This window comes from Cololabis saira, chromosome 8 (genome assembly GCF_033807715.1).
Source record: "Cololabis saira isolate AMF1-May2022 chromosome 8, fColSai1.1, whole genome shotgun sequence".
In the NCBI taxonomy this organism is placed as follows: domain Eukaryota; kingdom Metazoa; phylum Chordata; class Actinopteri; order Beloniformes; family Belonidae; genus Cololabis; species Cololabis saira.
Window position 1 is genome coordinate 43,559,453 of NC_084594.1, and position 15,620 is coordinate 43,575,072.

At 44.2% G+C, this 15,620-nt stretch overlaps 1 protein-coding gene across 1 annotated transcript; it reads right to left on the reverse strand.

Moving 5' to 3' along the window:
* Positions 1-1,461: 1,461 nt before the first annotated feature.
* cyldb (cylindromatosis (turban tumor syndrome), b) lies at positions 1,462-10,604 on the reverse strand. The gene is made up of 13 exons (XM_061728048.1): positions 9,947-10,604; positions 8,332-8,461; positions 7,795-8,030; positions 7,548-7,716; positions 5,746-5,878; positions 5,548-5,652; positions 5,366-5,445; positions 5,206-5,272; positions 5,000-5,132; positions 4,435-4,543; positions 4,216-4,334; positions 3,922-4,126; positions 1,462-2,009 (listed from the first exon to the last, which is right to left on the reverse strand). Exons 1-13 carry the CDS (start codon positions 10,382-10,384, stop codon positions 1,804-1,806), a joined length of 2,130 nt encoding a protein of 709 aa, XP_061584032.1. The 5' UTR covers positions 10,385-10,604; the 3' UTR covers positions 1,462-1,803.
* Positions 10,605-15,620: the final 5,016 nt, after the last annotated feature.

Consider the following 15,620-nt stretch of genomic DNA (forward strand, 5'->3'; position numbering starts at 1 on the left):
TAAGATTATTTATGTCATATTTACTGAAATTACCACTATTGTCTGATAATATTACATAAACTAAGTAATTTGAGAAACAAACCCGTTGCTTTGGCAGCACCATTGGCTTTATTAAACAATGGACGAATCTTTAGGTCACATGACCCATAGGGTTCTGAAGAACGGCTTTGAAGGCCGTTTTCTCTGTACGGGGCGCAGCCATGTTGTTCAAAAGTCGGCGGGAACACAGCCACCGCGTGTCAACCAAAGTTATCTCTGGCTCCCAGCCGCTTCCCCAGCTGGCCGCAACATCTGCAGAGCTTCTGTCAACCGTTTACAGAGGGAGATATCGTTAAACATGCTGACTCCACTGTGAAATCTAATATGACTGTCGGGTTTAGACACTGGATTAACACAAGTGACAATTGCTTTGCTAAGCATGGTAGCATGACGATTATGGATGAGGGAGTGATGAAAGCTAGCCATTGACTCAGCTGACTGTCAGGCAGTCATATTAGAAATAAATGTAATGCTTTTATACAAGTTCTCCTGGTATGGTACAAAAACATTCACCACCCTCAGAGTTGTTTTGGATGTGAAATCAAATGATTTAGACCAGGGGTTTTCAATTCCGGTCCTCGGGCCTCCCTGTCCTGCATGTTTTAGATGTTTCCCTTCATCATCACACCTGATTCTAATTAATGGTCCCAATTAACTTGTCATCAAGGCCTCCACAATTCTGTTGATGACACAGCCACTTGTATCACGATGTGCTGAAGCAGGGAAACATCTAAAACCTGCAGGACAGGGAGGCCCGAGGACCGGAATTGAAAACCCCCGATTTAGACCAAAACAGCCTTTTGAACGAGGCTGTAAAAATGTTTGTTTTTGCTCTAAAGGTGGACATTTTAACATGGGATTCAATGGACATTGAGTGGCGTTTGCAGCCAGCCTGTTGCAGCCAGTAGAGGAACTGCAGTGAATCTTAGATCTGCATGAGCCTCAGATGGTTGGGGGCTTGCCTGCAGCCCACAATGCGATTTTCAGGTTTTCTCTCCTCCTCTCCTCTAGAGGAATCTAGATGTGAAGCGGTTGCAAGATGTACTACTCATACTACTGTCATTTAGCAGATGCTAAGGACAACAGTCCCTTTATTGCCTGGTGACTCCGGAGTGTAGCTCTGGATGAAGGAGTGAAGGTAGAGGGAGAGTAGTGTGTAGTGTAGTGTAGAAATCCTGTGTTTAAGTCTTTTCAGTTTAAATGTTTAACATTACAGCCAAAATATCAGTGCAATCGTTTGAAATCCAAACTGCAAACATAAAAGTACATTTTAGACCTTCTGTTTTCATGAGACAACCGTTAACAAGAATGTAACTGGGGATGAGACGCCACTAATGACGCTCCAAACTCAACATTAGGCAGCAAGACACACAGAGTCAAGGTTTTGAATACATTAAACTTTAATTTTTTTAATTACAGGCATTAAACAAAGAAAAAAAAAAAAAGAAAGAGGATAAAAATCATAATTTCCTTTAAAACTCTACAAATAGTGATGGTGCAATTACAACATCTAAGGGTTAAAAAAATCCATCATAATTAACCCAGGGTATCAATCAACATCAGCTTTGATATGTTTGAGTATAATAAATAAAAATTTATGAATAACAAATATACAAACGCATACAATTTCTCTGTCTTTCCTCCGAGGTCACATGCATCCATGTCAGTTCCTGCTGTCTGGATGTCATAAAGTGCATAAAAGCTAATCACACAGGTTGGTAAAGGCTCTGTTTTGAAACACGGCGTCCTTGTCCTCGGATGTGTTTAGGGTTCTCCAGGGTCGGGCCTGGAAAGCGGCGTCGCCGGGTTCTGGTATAAAAACATGTAGGAGTCACAGAGCAGCCGCCGCACCAGCTCGGGAGCTTGGAGAGGGTCCGCCCGGGCCGGCCCCTCCTCGCGCCGGCACAGGAAGTCCCCGACCTCGGGACAGGCCCGGATCTCAGGAATGTTGTAGCCAGTTTGATCGTCGCCTACGAGGAAGAGCGACCTTAAGATTAGACATCAGCTAAAAACGGAAGATAAACGCCAGTCGCAAGACGTCAGTTGTCCTCAGCAGGGCCTTTATCTGTCACTGCCGAGGCTGCGCCTTCCCAGAAATAACACTGACCACATCTTACAGCGGCCAGATGAAGCTGGCCCTTATAAAGTCATCTGAATTAGGTTTTTTTGTCAGGCGATTAAAAAAATTAATTACAGGATTTATAATTAATCTAATTAATTGCATTTTAATCTCATATCTGCTAAAGGTCCCCAAATAAAGAATTTTAATTCTAGGACATTGCAAAAACTGCAGTGCATGACTAATCAATTGAATACACTAAGAAGAGAAGATTTGAAATCCACATTTTTATTGGTGAAGTGTTTCATAAATTAAATTTAAAAGGAGGTTGGTAAAAGATCATTTTACTTTAAAACTCCATCAGATTGGAATAATCTTCCCCTCTTTTTGCGTTGTATTACCTCTTTTAATTGTTTTAAGTTGGCATTATATTCTCATCTTAAAACAAATTGCCTATGTTTTTAATTTATTTATGTATTTTTTTGTGTCCTTTTTTCTATTTATTTATATATATATTTTTTTTTCTTTTCTCTCTGTTATGTTATATTTATCTCATTGTTTAGGTTATTTAATTAGCCTACTTTATAACTAGACTTATCTGGTAGGGGTTGTGTGTGGGAGGGGGTGAGCAAGATGTCTGTGTTTGTTTTATGTCATGTATGTCTGTACTGTAATATGTTGTATGTTTTATGGGACCCCCTTGAAAATGAGATGTCACATCTCAAGGGGCTATCCTTTAATACATTCTAAATAAATTCTAAATTCAAAAGAAAAAGCTCAAGCACATCAGCAAACCAATTAGGCCAGGTGCATTATTCAAAAATGCAATGCAAATACAGTTAAATAAATAAAATTCAGAAATAAAATACGGCTGAGTCCCAAATAGGCACTTAAACAGACTCTCAATTCAAAATGAAAACCAAAGCTGACTCAATACAGCAATTCAAGTACTAGTAGCTGTAACGTTTACAGTGGAACTTGTTCTGACATGTTTAGCGTTTAAATGATAATTCAGGCTGGAGCAGCTCCAGTGATAGGAACATTATTTTTTACAAAATGTACAAATCACCACGTTCTTGTTGATAGTCCCGTCTTCTTTCTTTTTATACATCAACTTGCCGTTCAAAGGCCCTAGCAAAGATTTGCTGAGTCTCCCCTGAGTCGTCCAGGTCGGTCACTGCTTTGTTAGTTTGACCAGCAGCAGGAGGGAAGTGACCTGTTACTGCCAAGTGAACTACGGGTCCCTCAATGGGACACATTTAAAATGCTCACGCATTTTGCCACTCATGATTAATTGCGTTAATTTTCATAACGCGTTAATTAGCAGTGTAATTAATTAATCTAATTAACGCGCTACATGACACTATGGGAGTCCTCAGCAGCTCCTTCAACCAAAGACTGCTCCACCCGCGCTGCAGGAAGGAACGCTACTGCAGGTCCTTCATCCCCACAGCCATCAGACTTTATAATAACAAACTGTAACCACCCGAGTGCAATAACCTGTCTCTTTGAAAGTGCAATAACCTTTGCCCGCTAAATACCTCACGTATTTTTGCACATGTAAATATTATCCGTTTTTTTGTGTTTACTATTTTTTCTCTTGTACATTTCTCATTTTATATTGCTCTTTTTTTATTATTTAGCTATTTATTGGTTATTTTTTATTTAAATTCTTTGTATAAACCGTTGAGCGTGTGTGTTTGGCTGCTGCACGATTGAATTTCTCCTCTGGGAGATCAATAAAGTCTTCTATTCTATTCTAAACTGACAGCCCTAAAAAGAAGACGTTTCTTCAAGTTCAAATGAATGAAATGTCATCTTACCACATCTATCTGCCATGCTGTCAAAGAAGAGCCACGAGTGAGGGTCAGAGCCGTATTTGACGAAGGAAACGTAGTGACTGGTGTGAATGCAGAGCACGGCGAACAGCTGCAGGGCCTGTCTGGACACGGGAGCGACAGCGGCGGCGTCCGCCGGAGCCGCTAGAGCACGGGCCGCGTGGCTGCCGCGCGACGGATGGGTGTGCACCTAAACAACAACAAACCCACTCGTCTTACATGCTGACAGTTTGCTGAGTGGGCACTTTTGGCCTCCCAAACACTCAAGCACACGCGTACCTGTGTGTTACAGGTGGTGCAGTACTGTTTGATCCTCCCTGGTTGCAGTCTCTGATCTGGCAAGCACTGAACACACTCAAACTCTGCCAACCGGCCACACACGAAGCACTCCCTTGGAGCTGTTACAGAGAATAGGTCATCTTTAAGAATCGGCCGGACAAATAGAAAGACAGCATCAATTTGAGACATGATTCAAGTCAGCAGTGCTCAATTCCTCACAGTTGTACAGAAGGTCCGTGATGTCCAGCTCCGTGCTGGGAATGATGTGGGAAAACATCTTATACTTGTTTCCAAATCTTGGCATCTGAACTATTAGACAGGAAGGTACCTGAGGGGGGAGAAATGGGAATATTGTTATTATTATTATAATGATATACAGGACTGTCTCAGAAAATTAGAATATTGTGATTTTCTGTAATGCAATTACAAAAACAAAAATGTCATACATTCTGGATTCATTACAAATCAACTGAAATATCGCAAGCCTTTTATTATTTTAACATTGCTGATCATGGCTTACAGCTTAAGAAAACTCAAATATCCTATCTCAAAAAATTAGAATATTCTGGGAATCCTAATCTTAAACTGTAAACCATAATCAGCAATATTAAAATAATAAAAGGCTTGCAATATTTCAGTTGATTTGTAATGAAGACATTTTTGTTTTTTTTAAATTGCATTACAGAAAATAAAGAACTTCATCACAATATTCAAATTTTCTGAGACAGTCCTGTATATGCACAAAAAAAAACTGTATTCCTTTCCAAGGAGGAGGGAGGCTCACCGCTTCAAATTTAAGATTGCCGGTGAGGCAGGACGCGTCCAGCAGCTGCTGCACCGTGGGCATCTGTCCTATCTGCTCTTTTTCCAGAAAGATCTGGAGCGTGTAGGTACCCTGGGAGGTTTCTCCTTCCGACCTGAGACAACACAGCTATTCAGCAACGCTAGAAAGTAAAGCGGGATACTCAACAGCGGCTATCCGAGGCGTACCTGAGCTTGAGCAGCGGCTCGATGCAGAGCACCTTCTGAAACAGGACTGTGATGAACTCCTCCGGGTCTGTTTGATCGAGAAGCGGCAGAAACTCTTTTAGTTTGCCAGGAACACCATCAGGAGACACTAAAAACGCACGTAGAGTAAATGGGGGCGTACCTTTTTCATCCGTCCGGAAGCTGTCGCAGCCAAGCTGTCTGCGAAAATTCATCACACACTCTGCGGGCACGAACCCGTGTCTGCAATCAATACAGCGGTTATCAGTAAGAGCAGCACGGTCTGTACGCGCACGCAGCCAGCGCTACTATCATTAAGGCTGGGGGGTGTGGTAGTGTTAATACCTGCGTAAGCGATTTATTATGGTTCTCAGAGTGCAGGTCAGAGGACGCTCCGTGTCAGCAGGCTTCTGGCAGATAGCGTCCACAGTCACAGACGAACCGAACAAACTGAGAGCAGCACAACAGGTTTGATCAAATTTGGGTAGGAGTTGGTTAGGAGTTTGCATCAAATGCCCTGTGGGGATGGGGTGCTGGTTTTACCTGAAGAGAGCTGCATCCAGGTAGCAAGAATTAATGTGACCCTGTATCCCCTTCATCCTCCCCACCAACAACGACGTGGCCTCTGACTCGGGGACCGGGGGGGCATCCCTGTCCGAGTCTTCAAATGGAAGGACTGGAAAGAGCGAGCAAATGCAGAACAAACGTACGTCATTAAACTGGGACTTAAGGTGTTTCATCATTTCACTGGCAGCTATAAAGCCTCCCCCCCTTCCCCCCAGACCCAAACCCGGTCCCGCTGGCCTTGCAGGTGATGACAGACATGTTTAACTTAAGGAAAAAGAGTTGTGGGATGTGTTGGATGTCAGTGTTGGAGTCAGTGTTGGAGTCAGTGTTGGGTGTCAGTGACTACGTTTACATGCAGTCAAAATTCGGGTTAAGGTCAATATTCCGGTTACTGAAACATTGGGAATAATCTGTTTCCATGCGTGAGCAAACAGGGATATCCCTGTGACGAACAGAGAACGTCATGACGCAATTCCCATCATTTTCGCTTCTTCTTTAAATCCAAAACAACAAGAATAACAGCAGCACGGCGGATAATGAACAGCCCAGTAGAAATCGCCTTCTTTTGTTGTAGTTTGCCTTTTTCAGCGTCTTCCAGCGGTGCTTGATCCGGTCTGGCGTTCGTACAAATCCTGCTTTGCGCAACTATTTGTAAATCTCGCTATCGCTGTACTTTCTACCGTCTACAAATGACAAAATGTTCCTATCTTTCATTACATTTATGAAGTGATTAGTCTCCTCCTGGTCTTGCGTTTGTCCGTGTTTATAAGAACTTCCTGGACTCAAAAGACCAAGATTCCTTGCGAAAAGAACATGCGCAGAAAACAAATTCCTGTTCCCTTTGATGGGGATATCCCGTTAGGCGTTTACATGACCAAATATTCGGGTTTTAAAAGGAGTAACCCAGGGCTCATTTTCGGGTTTTTAAAAACCGGAATATGAGCAAATTCCGGTGATTCAAAGGGGTTATTGGTGTTTACATGGCCGTGCACAACTGGGTTATTGCTAATATTCCGGTTAGAAAAGGGTTATTGACTGCATGTAAACGTTGTCAGTGTTGGGAGTCAAGTGTTGGGAGTCTAGTGTTGGGAGTCAAGTGTTGGGAGTCTAGTGTTGGGAGTCAAGTGTTGGGAGTCAAGTGTTGGGAGTCAAGTGTTGGGAGTCAAGTGTTGGGAGTCAAGTGTTGGGAGTCAAGTGTTGGAGTCAAGTGTTGGAGTCAAGTGTTGGAGTCAAGTGTTGGGTGTCAAGTGTTGGGTGTCAAGTGTTGGGAGTCAAGTGTTGGGAGTCAGGTGTTGGGAGTCAAGTGTTGGAAGTCAGTGTTGGAGTCAAGTTTTGGAGTCAGTGTTGGGAGTCGAGTGTTGGGAGTCAAGTGTTGGGAGTCAGGTGTTGGGAGTCAAGTGTTGGGAGTCAAGTGTTGGGAGTCAGTGTTGGAGTCAAGTTTTGGAGTCAGTGTTGGGAGTCAAGTGTTGGGAGTCAGGTGTTGGGAGTCAAGTGTTGGGAGTCAGTGTTGGAGTCAAGTTTTGGAGTCAGTGTTGGGAGTCAAGTGTTGGGAGTCAGTGTTGGGAGTCTAGTGTTGGGAGTCAGTGTTGGGAGTAAGTGTTGGGAGTCTAGTGTTGGGAATCAGTGTTGGGAGTCTAGTGTTGGGAGTCAAGTGTTGGGAGTCAAGTGTTGGGAGTCAAGTGTTGGGAGTCAAGTGTTGGGAGTCTAGTGTTGGAGTCAAGTGTTGGAGTCAAGTGTTGGGAGTCAGTGTTGGAGTCAGTGTTGGATGCCAGTCTGACCTGGGGGCGTCTCAGGTGCCCGGAGGGGCTCCGTGTCTGTGGACGAACAGGGAAACCTGCTGTCGGCGCTGCACTTTGTGACGGGAACAAACAAAGCCCTGTTCCCCCTGCAGGTGAAGAGCCTCTGCCCTCCATACTTCCCATCAGAGCACCCGTTCACCTCATAGTCCTGGAAACAGAGAACATACTTAAGTATCGCAGCTGAAGCTGATGTCGAGCTGATCTGTGCGAAGCTCCCGTGAATCACCAGTTCAATCCCGGCCCACTGGTCCGTCTTCCCTCTCGGGACCCCCATCCAGCGGATGACCCCGTACACTATGATCCCCGTGTTGGACTCCACCTCCACCATGGATCCCACCTCCAGACGCTCACGCACTTCGTCCAAGCGTGGGTGCTGAATGACTCGGCTCTCTGCGGCTTTCCGTGCACGAGATCCAATACTGGGCATGGAATGGATCCGTGTCACCGCCTTCCTGTTCAGACCTGTGGACGGAACAGGAGGGTGTGTTTCAGGGAGATGAACTCACATCATACCGGTGAACATGCTGCAGGTGCATAACGCAGTGATGTACACAAGCACACCATGTCCAAAAATGTCAGGCGTGTGATGACTCTGCTGTTACGTATCCCAGACCGACAGGACCGGTTAGTCCAGTCCTCTCTGGCGCTGCAAGTGTTAGGTCAAAACTTTCAGGATTTCATTTCTTGTTTGGGGAGAAGAAGCTTAGGGACCGAGTTTCTTTCATCACAAATGATTAAATGGCGTGTACATGCGATTACTCACCCTCAGACTTGCCGTCTCGCCAGTGCACCCCCAGCGGGACGTTGTGGGATGGGACGACCTGGACGATGTCTGCTGCGCTGAAAACAGGCAGGGGGGCAGGTTTCTTGGATGACAAGTTCTGACCATCTTCCTATAAAAAGGAGAGGGGGACAAAAGCCAGCTCATTGGAGATACTGTTGAGGTTGAAACCGTGCAGGTGCAACTCTCACCAGAGAGCAGTGTCACCACCAAGGGGTGGTCAGGGGTGGCCATGGCCCCCCCTACAAATTTGCTGGCCACCCCACTTGCGTCAATTAAAAAAAAAAACACTTTTCAATCGCATAGATTCTATCGATGGCACCACTGTAAAATTTTAAGAAACCACAACCTTTTCACTTTTGAAAACTTTGTGAATTTTAGTAGTCTTAAACTGGTTTTTAAATAATCATGTTTCCCCCCTGTTCTCTGAAGTAGTTATTAGGCATCAGAGCTCTGGTAGAGTAACCACACGGGCCTCCACCAATGGTGATTGTCTTATCCCAAAGTATAAGACCTCTTTTGGTGAGTCTGTCTTTTCTGTGAAGGTGCAAAACTCTGGAATTCTTTACCCACTCATTTAAAATTAGAAACACGTGGCAATATTTTCAACAGAGGACTCAAACTATGGCTCAAATCTAAACAACAGTGACTCCATGAATAGGTAAGGTCTGGTTCTGCTCTTGAATTATGTTGTCTTTGCTTTATATCTTATGTCATCCTCTAATTTTATTGTAGTATTTTATTGTCTGTACTTTTTTAAAAGCCTCCTGTGGACAAGTGTTGCAAATTAGCATGTATGCTAAAACACCCAAACAGTGCATTTGGTTTGTCCTATGTAATTGTGATGTCCATACCAAATAGTTAGTTAGTTAGTTTTATTTTGGTCCATTAGTCAATCAAAACATGCACCACAGTAAAGCTGGATATATAAATAAATGAACCAAAAAAGGTGTAGACTGAAGTCGTAGCTTATATAATGCCTACCCTTTTTTACAATACATCACATCACAACAAATCAAAATAAAAAGTATTACAGAGATCAATTACAACAATGTGATATAGAGGATTTACAGGAGAAGCTGCTCTTGGTCCTAGGTCATAGAACTACACATTTTTAGCTCATCACAGAGACTATTCCACAACAAGTTTACCCCTTTAATAGAAACACATCTACTTCTAAAGTTTGTCCTTACCTTTATTTTTTTAAACATACAAGTTCCCCTGAGTTCATACCGACTTTCTCTGGGTGAAAACATTTCCTGAATGCAGTAAGGAAGTAGGTTGTTGTGTGCCTTATTATACATTATAAGAGAAGTCCTTAGCTCAACTAGATCTACAAATTTTAAGGTATTTAGTTTAGTTGAAATAAAGAAATAATAATAATAATAATAATAATCATCATCAGTTATGCCTTTCATCCCAAGTCATTTGGGTCAAATGCATAGGCGTTTCTTTAAGTATTTCTGAGCCTGTATACTACAATGGTATAATACAATGTAAAATGTAATGATGGCTTTTTGGTGTCCACCCCAAGAATTTAAGTGGCCCCATCTGGCCCCCCCTATGGCTCGAAATGTCAAAAGAGAGCAGGACCTACCACAAACTCCACCTCAAACCCGAGCATGAGCAGGTCAGCCTGGCTGTCCTTCCTCCCGACCTGCATGAGGTTCTTGACCAGGCCGGGGACGTGGCCCTTCTTGTGCCGCACCAGCACCAGGTCGTCCCGGGACAGCTCGCAGATGGCGGAGAAGAGCTGCGGGTTGCACAGCAGCTCCAGCCGCTTGCTGCTGTTGGCCACGAAGAGCAGCAGCTGAGCCTGGTGCCGGGTGAGCGGGTAGGTGTCCTCCCTGCGCACCGCGCCCCCGCTCTTGGGGGCCCCCGCCCCCGCGGGGCCCCCGCCGTACAGCGGCCCCGTCAGCTCCCCGCGCTGCGTCTCCGCCTCGGCGCGCCCGATGCAGCCGCGGCTAAAGCCCTTCCTCGACTTCCCGCGGATCACGATGAAAAACTTCTCACCCACCACAGTTTGGGGCTCCATCCTTGTTGTTTTGTGCGTTAAAACAGTCAGTTGAAGTGGAGCCGGAAATGCGCTCCCCGTTAATTATCTGGAGCCGTGTTTCCAGAGAATAAAACACCCGCCTGCTGAAGCAACATCACACACATACAGATCAAACTACACCTGTAACCAGACTGTCCACGGAGTTTTAAACGCGTACTCACTGTTACTACACGAAGAAAGAGAAGGCTCCGTGCGTAATCCGGCACTTCCTCCAGAGTGACTGCGGACGGTGACGCGCGGCGCATTTAACCTGACCTCCGCATGACCGGGGACACCCACCTGACGGCGCCACCTCCTCATATCTGCAACACGTGAGGAAATATCTGCGACGCATTCCTGTCACATGAGATGTGCTGGATGTCCTGACAACGATCCCTTTCCTCATCCCTGTGCGATCATGCGTTTTAAGAGTTCTTCGAGGTCTGAAACGCATTTTGGAGCTGATATTTCCATGCACTATTGCCTCATTTTTAATGTTCAGAAAAGAAAGCAAGTAAGAAATAAAAAAAAAAGTTAGCTGTTCTCAGACGGGGTTTAAATATTAAGCAGGTTCATGTATCTCCATGTCACCGTCCTGTTCTCTCGTCTGCGCTGTCGTCTGAGAATGAAACATGCTGATTTTATCACCTCACTTACGTTTATCTGACAAATGCAAACGGTAAGAAGAAACTCACTAAAGACACGTTATGGGCAGTACTCGAGTTGTAAAAAAAATCAACCTTAAATGCAGCCTTCTGTAAGATTTAAATATCCACTGGGCTTACATCAAATTAATTAAAATAAGTAGAAAAATCTGCCAGTGGAACAAGATTTTTTTGCTTGTAATGAAAAGATAAATCTTGTCCCACTGGCAGATTTTTCTACTTATTTCAAGTGAAAGTTTACTTGAAACAGGTGAAAATTGTCAAATAAGTTATTTTTCTGGTGATGACTCTAAATGTTGAAATAGCAGTAAAACCACATTCATTGATGAAATGACATAAGTGATGGAAAGGGGGGATGGCAGTTGTACAGGGGGGATGATTTTGACCATTTTTATTTCAGGAGGGGATGATTTTGACCATTTTTATTTCAGGGGGGGATGCCATCCCCCCTCATCCCCCCTCAACTCCAGTACTGGGTGTATGACACATTAATAAATAATTCATTCATTCATTCATATAGATAACTAGATCCTGTCCTCAATACTCGAGTTGAGGGGGGATTAGGGTGGATGCCACCCCCCCTCAATTTTACATAAATTCAGTCAAGAACAAATAATTCAATCAAAAAATAAAGGTTTGGAAGAGCTGGTAAATGAGCGTTCATGTAGGTTTCCCCATCAGGTGAGTGATCAGTGAGTGCTCGTGTTGAGGCAGGTTGGTGTTTATTTTTAATGCAGGACTTTTTGGCACCTTGTGAAATCTTCACCCATGTCTGACTTAATGGAAAGCAGCGGTGGTTTGTCTTTATTTAAAGGCAGGAAAAAGGATGCAAACCTCTGCTGTTCTCAAAAAAACAGAAGACGTATGGGCTTCGGAAGGACAAAAGCAAAGGCCAGACCCCTCGGTGAAGACGTCCCAAACCTTTTCAGGACATGCTTGCAGGCTTTTCCTTCCACCTGTGGCTCCATCGTGATGTGTCTTTGCACACTTAGCTTGTCGTCACTGTGCTGCTGATTTAAATAGTCAATTGATTTGTGACTAAATAAGGAAACGCTCCACCACTGATGTTTGGGCACTGGTATTTGTTTACCTACAGGCACCAGACGGTACAAGAAGAGCTGGACAACCCTCTGACGTCACCCATGCGTTTCTGAGGCCGTTCCCTGGTACTGCAGGACCCCCTGCTCTGAAAGGGAGGACCAAACAGGCCGGCACGGGACACGTCCTCATCACGAGCCGCCGCTGAAGCGTCGTCTGACATGAGGACGAGCAGAGCTCTGCTGGGACCCCCCACTGCCAGCAGACTTCCAGGCCCTAGTGGTCAGCAGAGGAACTGCAGGTCTGGATCCAGACCCTGGTGGTCAGCAGAGGAACTGCAGGTCTGGATCCAGACCCTAGTGGTCAGTAGAGGAACTGCAGGTCTGGATCCAGACCCTGGTGGTCAGTAGAGGAACTGCAGGTCTGGATCCTCTAGTGGTCAGCAGAGGAACTGCAGGTCTGGATCCAGAATTTGGGGACGGATTCACAAAACATTAAGAAAAAAAATCTTAAGGGTTATTTTTTTCTTATGTTCAGTCTTAAGAAAAAAAAAAGAGAAGTCATATTCTCCAAAAAAGTATTTTCTCAACTTTCTTAAGTTTCTTAAGAAAAAAACTTAATAAATAAATGGTATTCTTGAAATAAAAGTTCTCAAATTTTTCTTGACTTTTTTCTTAACTTTAAGACAACCTTGACCCGTTTTAAAATTTCTTCTGTGAAAAGGTAAGACTCTAATATCATCTTTTTCACACATTAATCTCATCCACCATAACCTTGAAAAGTTGCTGCATGTCTTTTTCTCCTTCTCCATGTTTAGTGAGTGACTGACGGTTAAGACCAAACTACCTGTATATATGTTGTTTGTTGGCGCGTGCAATGCAATGACATATTTTAAGAAGTTCTTAAGTAGGAAAAATAAGAATAAAAATAAGAAATTCGTAAGAAATGACAGTTCTTAAGAAAATATTGAGGAATTGCATTTAAGAACTTTCTTATGAACTTCTTAATTTTAGATCTTAAAAGGAACCCTGGCTATTAAGACATGTAGTCCCTAATTAGCCACAATTGTTCTCTTATACTAAAATATGTTGTTAGAAACGCATAAAATAATCTAATTGCTTTAAAAATCTACAATGTTTATCACATATTTTGACCTGCGGGAGGCGCCATGTTTTACCTGCGCAATGCATTCTGGGGGCGATGACGTACGACGGTGGCTCTGGGAAGATAAGCCCCATTAGTTTAACTGGGACAGGTATCCAAAACATAGATGAGCAGCACTCTCCCGGCCGTGGAGGCTGACGAGGGAGCCCATAAGACGTCTCGGTTCAGGCAAACTGGATCAAAGTTCTGTGATGCACGGGAGATCTGCAAAAATGATCAATGTTGTGCGCATCTTACCACTGCATTAGGCTCCTGCGTAGACGGCGTAGCCTACGGCGTAGACGGCGTAGCCGGGGCTTTAGAGCCTGCAGCGCACCGCCATCCGCTCTCGCCGGGATGGAGACACAGGTGGGCAGGATGCACGTTTGGGTGGGCATAGCCCACCCCTGCCCCCCCCTAAAACCGGCTTCGGTGCTGGGTGATGACAGACCAGAGGCTGAGGGGACTGGCCCGGGACTTTGACGAAACGGGAGGCGCAGACTTCGCATCAAATAGGCAAGAACATCTTTATTTAATTTAATGACGCCAGATCTGGCTGGGGTTTTTATTGTAGCATCGGCTATCTGCTAGTTGAAACGTGTGGTCTGTTAGTCTATCTGAGTTTTATGGTGTTTTTATAGTTCATGCTGTATGGTGCAGCACTTTTTTTTTTTTTTTTTTTAACTTTTTTGTAGGTGCACCGTCACCTTAATGTTTATCTGTGTTTTGATCTGTGTTTCTGGTGCGCCGTCACCTCTTTAGCTGTGTTTTCATCTGTTTCTGGGTGTCAAAACAGTGGACGGGGGTTAGCAGGAGCCACCGTCTGACGTCACTACCCAGAATGTAAACAACAATGGCGACCTACGAGTTAAATTATATTTTCAAATTTTATAAAAACAAAGACATCAACAAGGTTTTTTTATATCACATTGTTATAATTGATACCAACATTTATCTTTTAAGACCTACATGTCTTAATAGCCAGGGTTCCTTTTAAGACATTTCTTAAGAACATATTGGTGAATCCGGCACCTAGTGGTCAGCAGAGGAACTGCATGTCCGGATCACCCCCACATTGTGTGTTCTTGTTCGTTTCTGCATGAGCCGCAGCCGTTCTGAAGATACCGGGAGCTTTACCCCAGCATGTTTCTGATGCATTCTGGGAGCAGACTGTCTCACTGCTGGAACATTAATCACAGAAGGCGCAAAAACAGAGTGACGCAAGTGTTTACAGTAACAACTGTGGAGTAGGGTGCTCAGGGCAACACATTATCCACACGACCATGTGACCGGCTCTGGGCGACGCCGTTGGCTCGCTGTGTGAAGGCATCGTAACTGTACACCAGCCTTAACTTACAGCATCGTAATGTGCACCTGTTAAGTAACAGCCCTCATTTATTCAGAATGTACACACAGTGGCCTTAACCGCCACCAAGCCTAGCTTTATTATGGATTTATGACGGCACACGACTAGACAGCTTTGAACCGATCATCACCTGTTGGTTCATAGAGGCTGAAGGAGAATCAAAGAACAGATCCACGTATGAAAGTATTACACAAGTGAGGCACATCTGGGGTGTTTATTCCTCTGGAACGGCAGGCAGCAGACGAGGCTAAACACTCCTTCAGGGTCTAAGCTGATTGGAGAGAAATTAGGATAAAATTACTAGAGATGTCTCACAATAAAAGACAAAAACACAACATAATACTTACTATCCACAAGAAATGTTGGCTTTCGCTGGGCATCGATTCTGCTGAGAGAAAAGGTCTCATTCGGCTTTTGTTGGAGGAATAGTACACCGACCAGCATCTGAAAGCACACAACCCAAACATTCCTCAATTCTATTTATAAAGCGTCTATTACAACAGAAGTTGTCTCTAGGATCTTTCCAGAGACCATGAACATAAACCCCCGAGCAATTATTACATAAACATAACACAAACAATGGCAGGTAAAAACTCCCCTAGTGGGAGAAAAATCTTAAGCCAAACAGTGACAAGAAAACCTCCCCTTTAGGAGGGAAGAAACCTGGACCAGGACCTGGATCATAAGGGGGGACCCTCCTGCCGGAGGCAAGATGGGCAGAGCAGGAAAAGAGAAAACAGACAAACAGAGAATGAAGAACAGAGAAATGAGAGACACAGACTACATTTACATGCAGTCAATAACCCTTTTCTAACCGGAATATTAGCAATAACCCGGTTTTGCACAGCCATGTAAACACCAATAACCCCTTTGAATAACCAGAATTTGCTCATATTCCGTTTAAAAACCCCCCCCCGAATATTACCCCTGGGTTACTCCTTTTTAACCCGAATATTTGGTCATGTAAATGCCTAACGGGATATCTCCATCAAAAAGGAACAGAGCATGAGCATGTTCTTTTCGC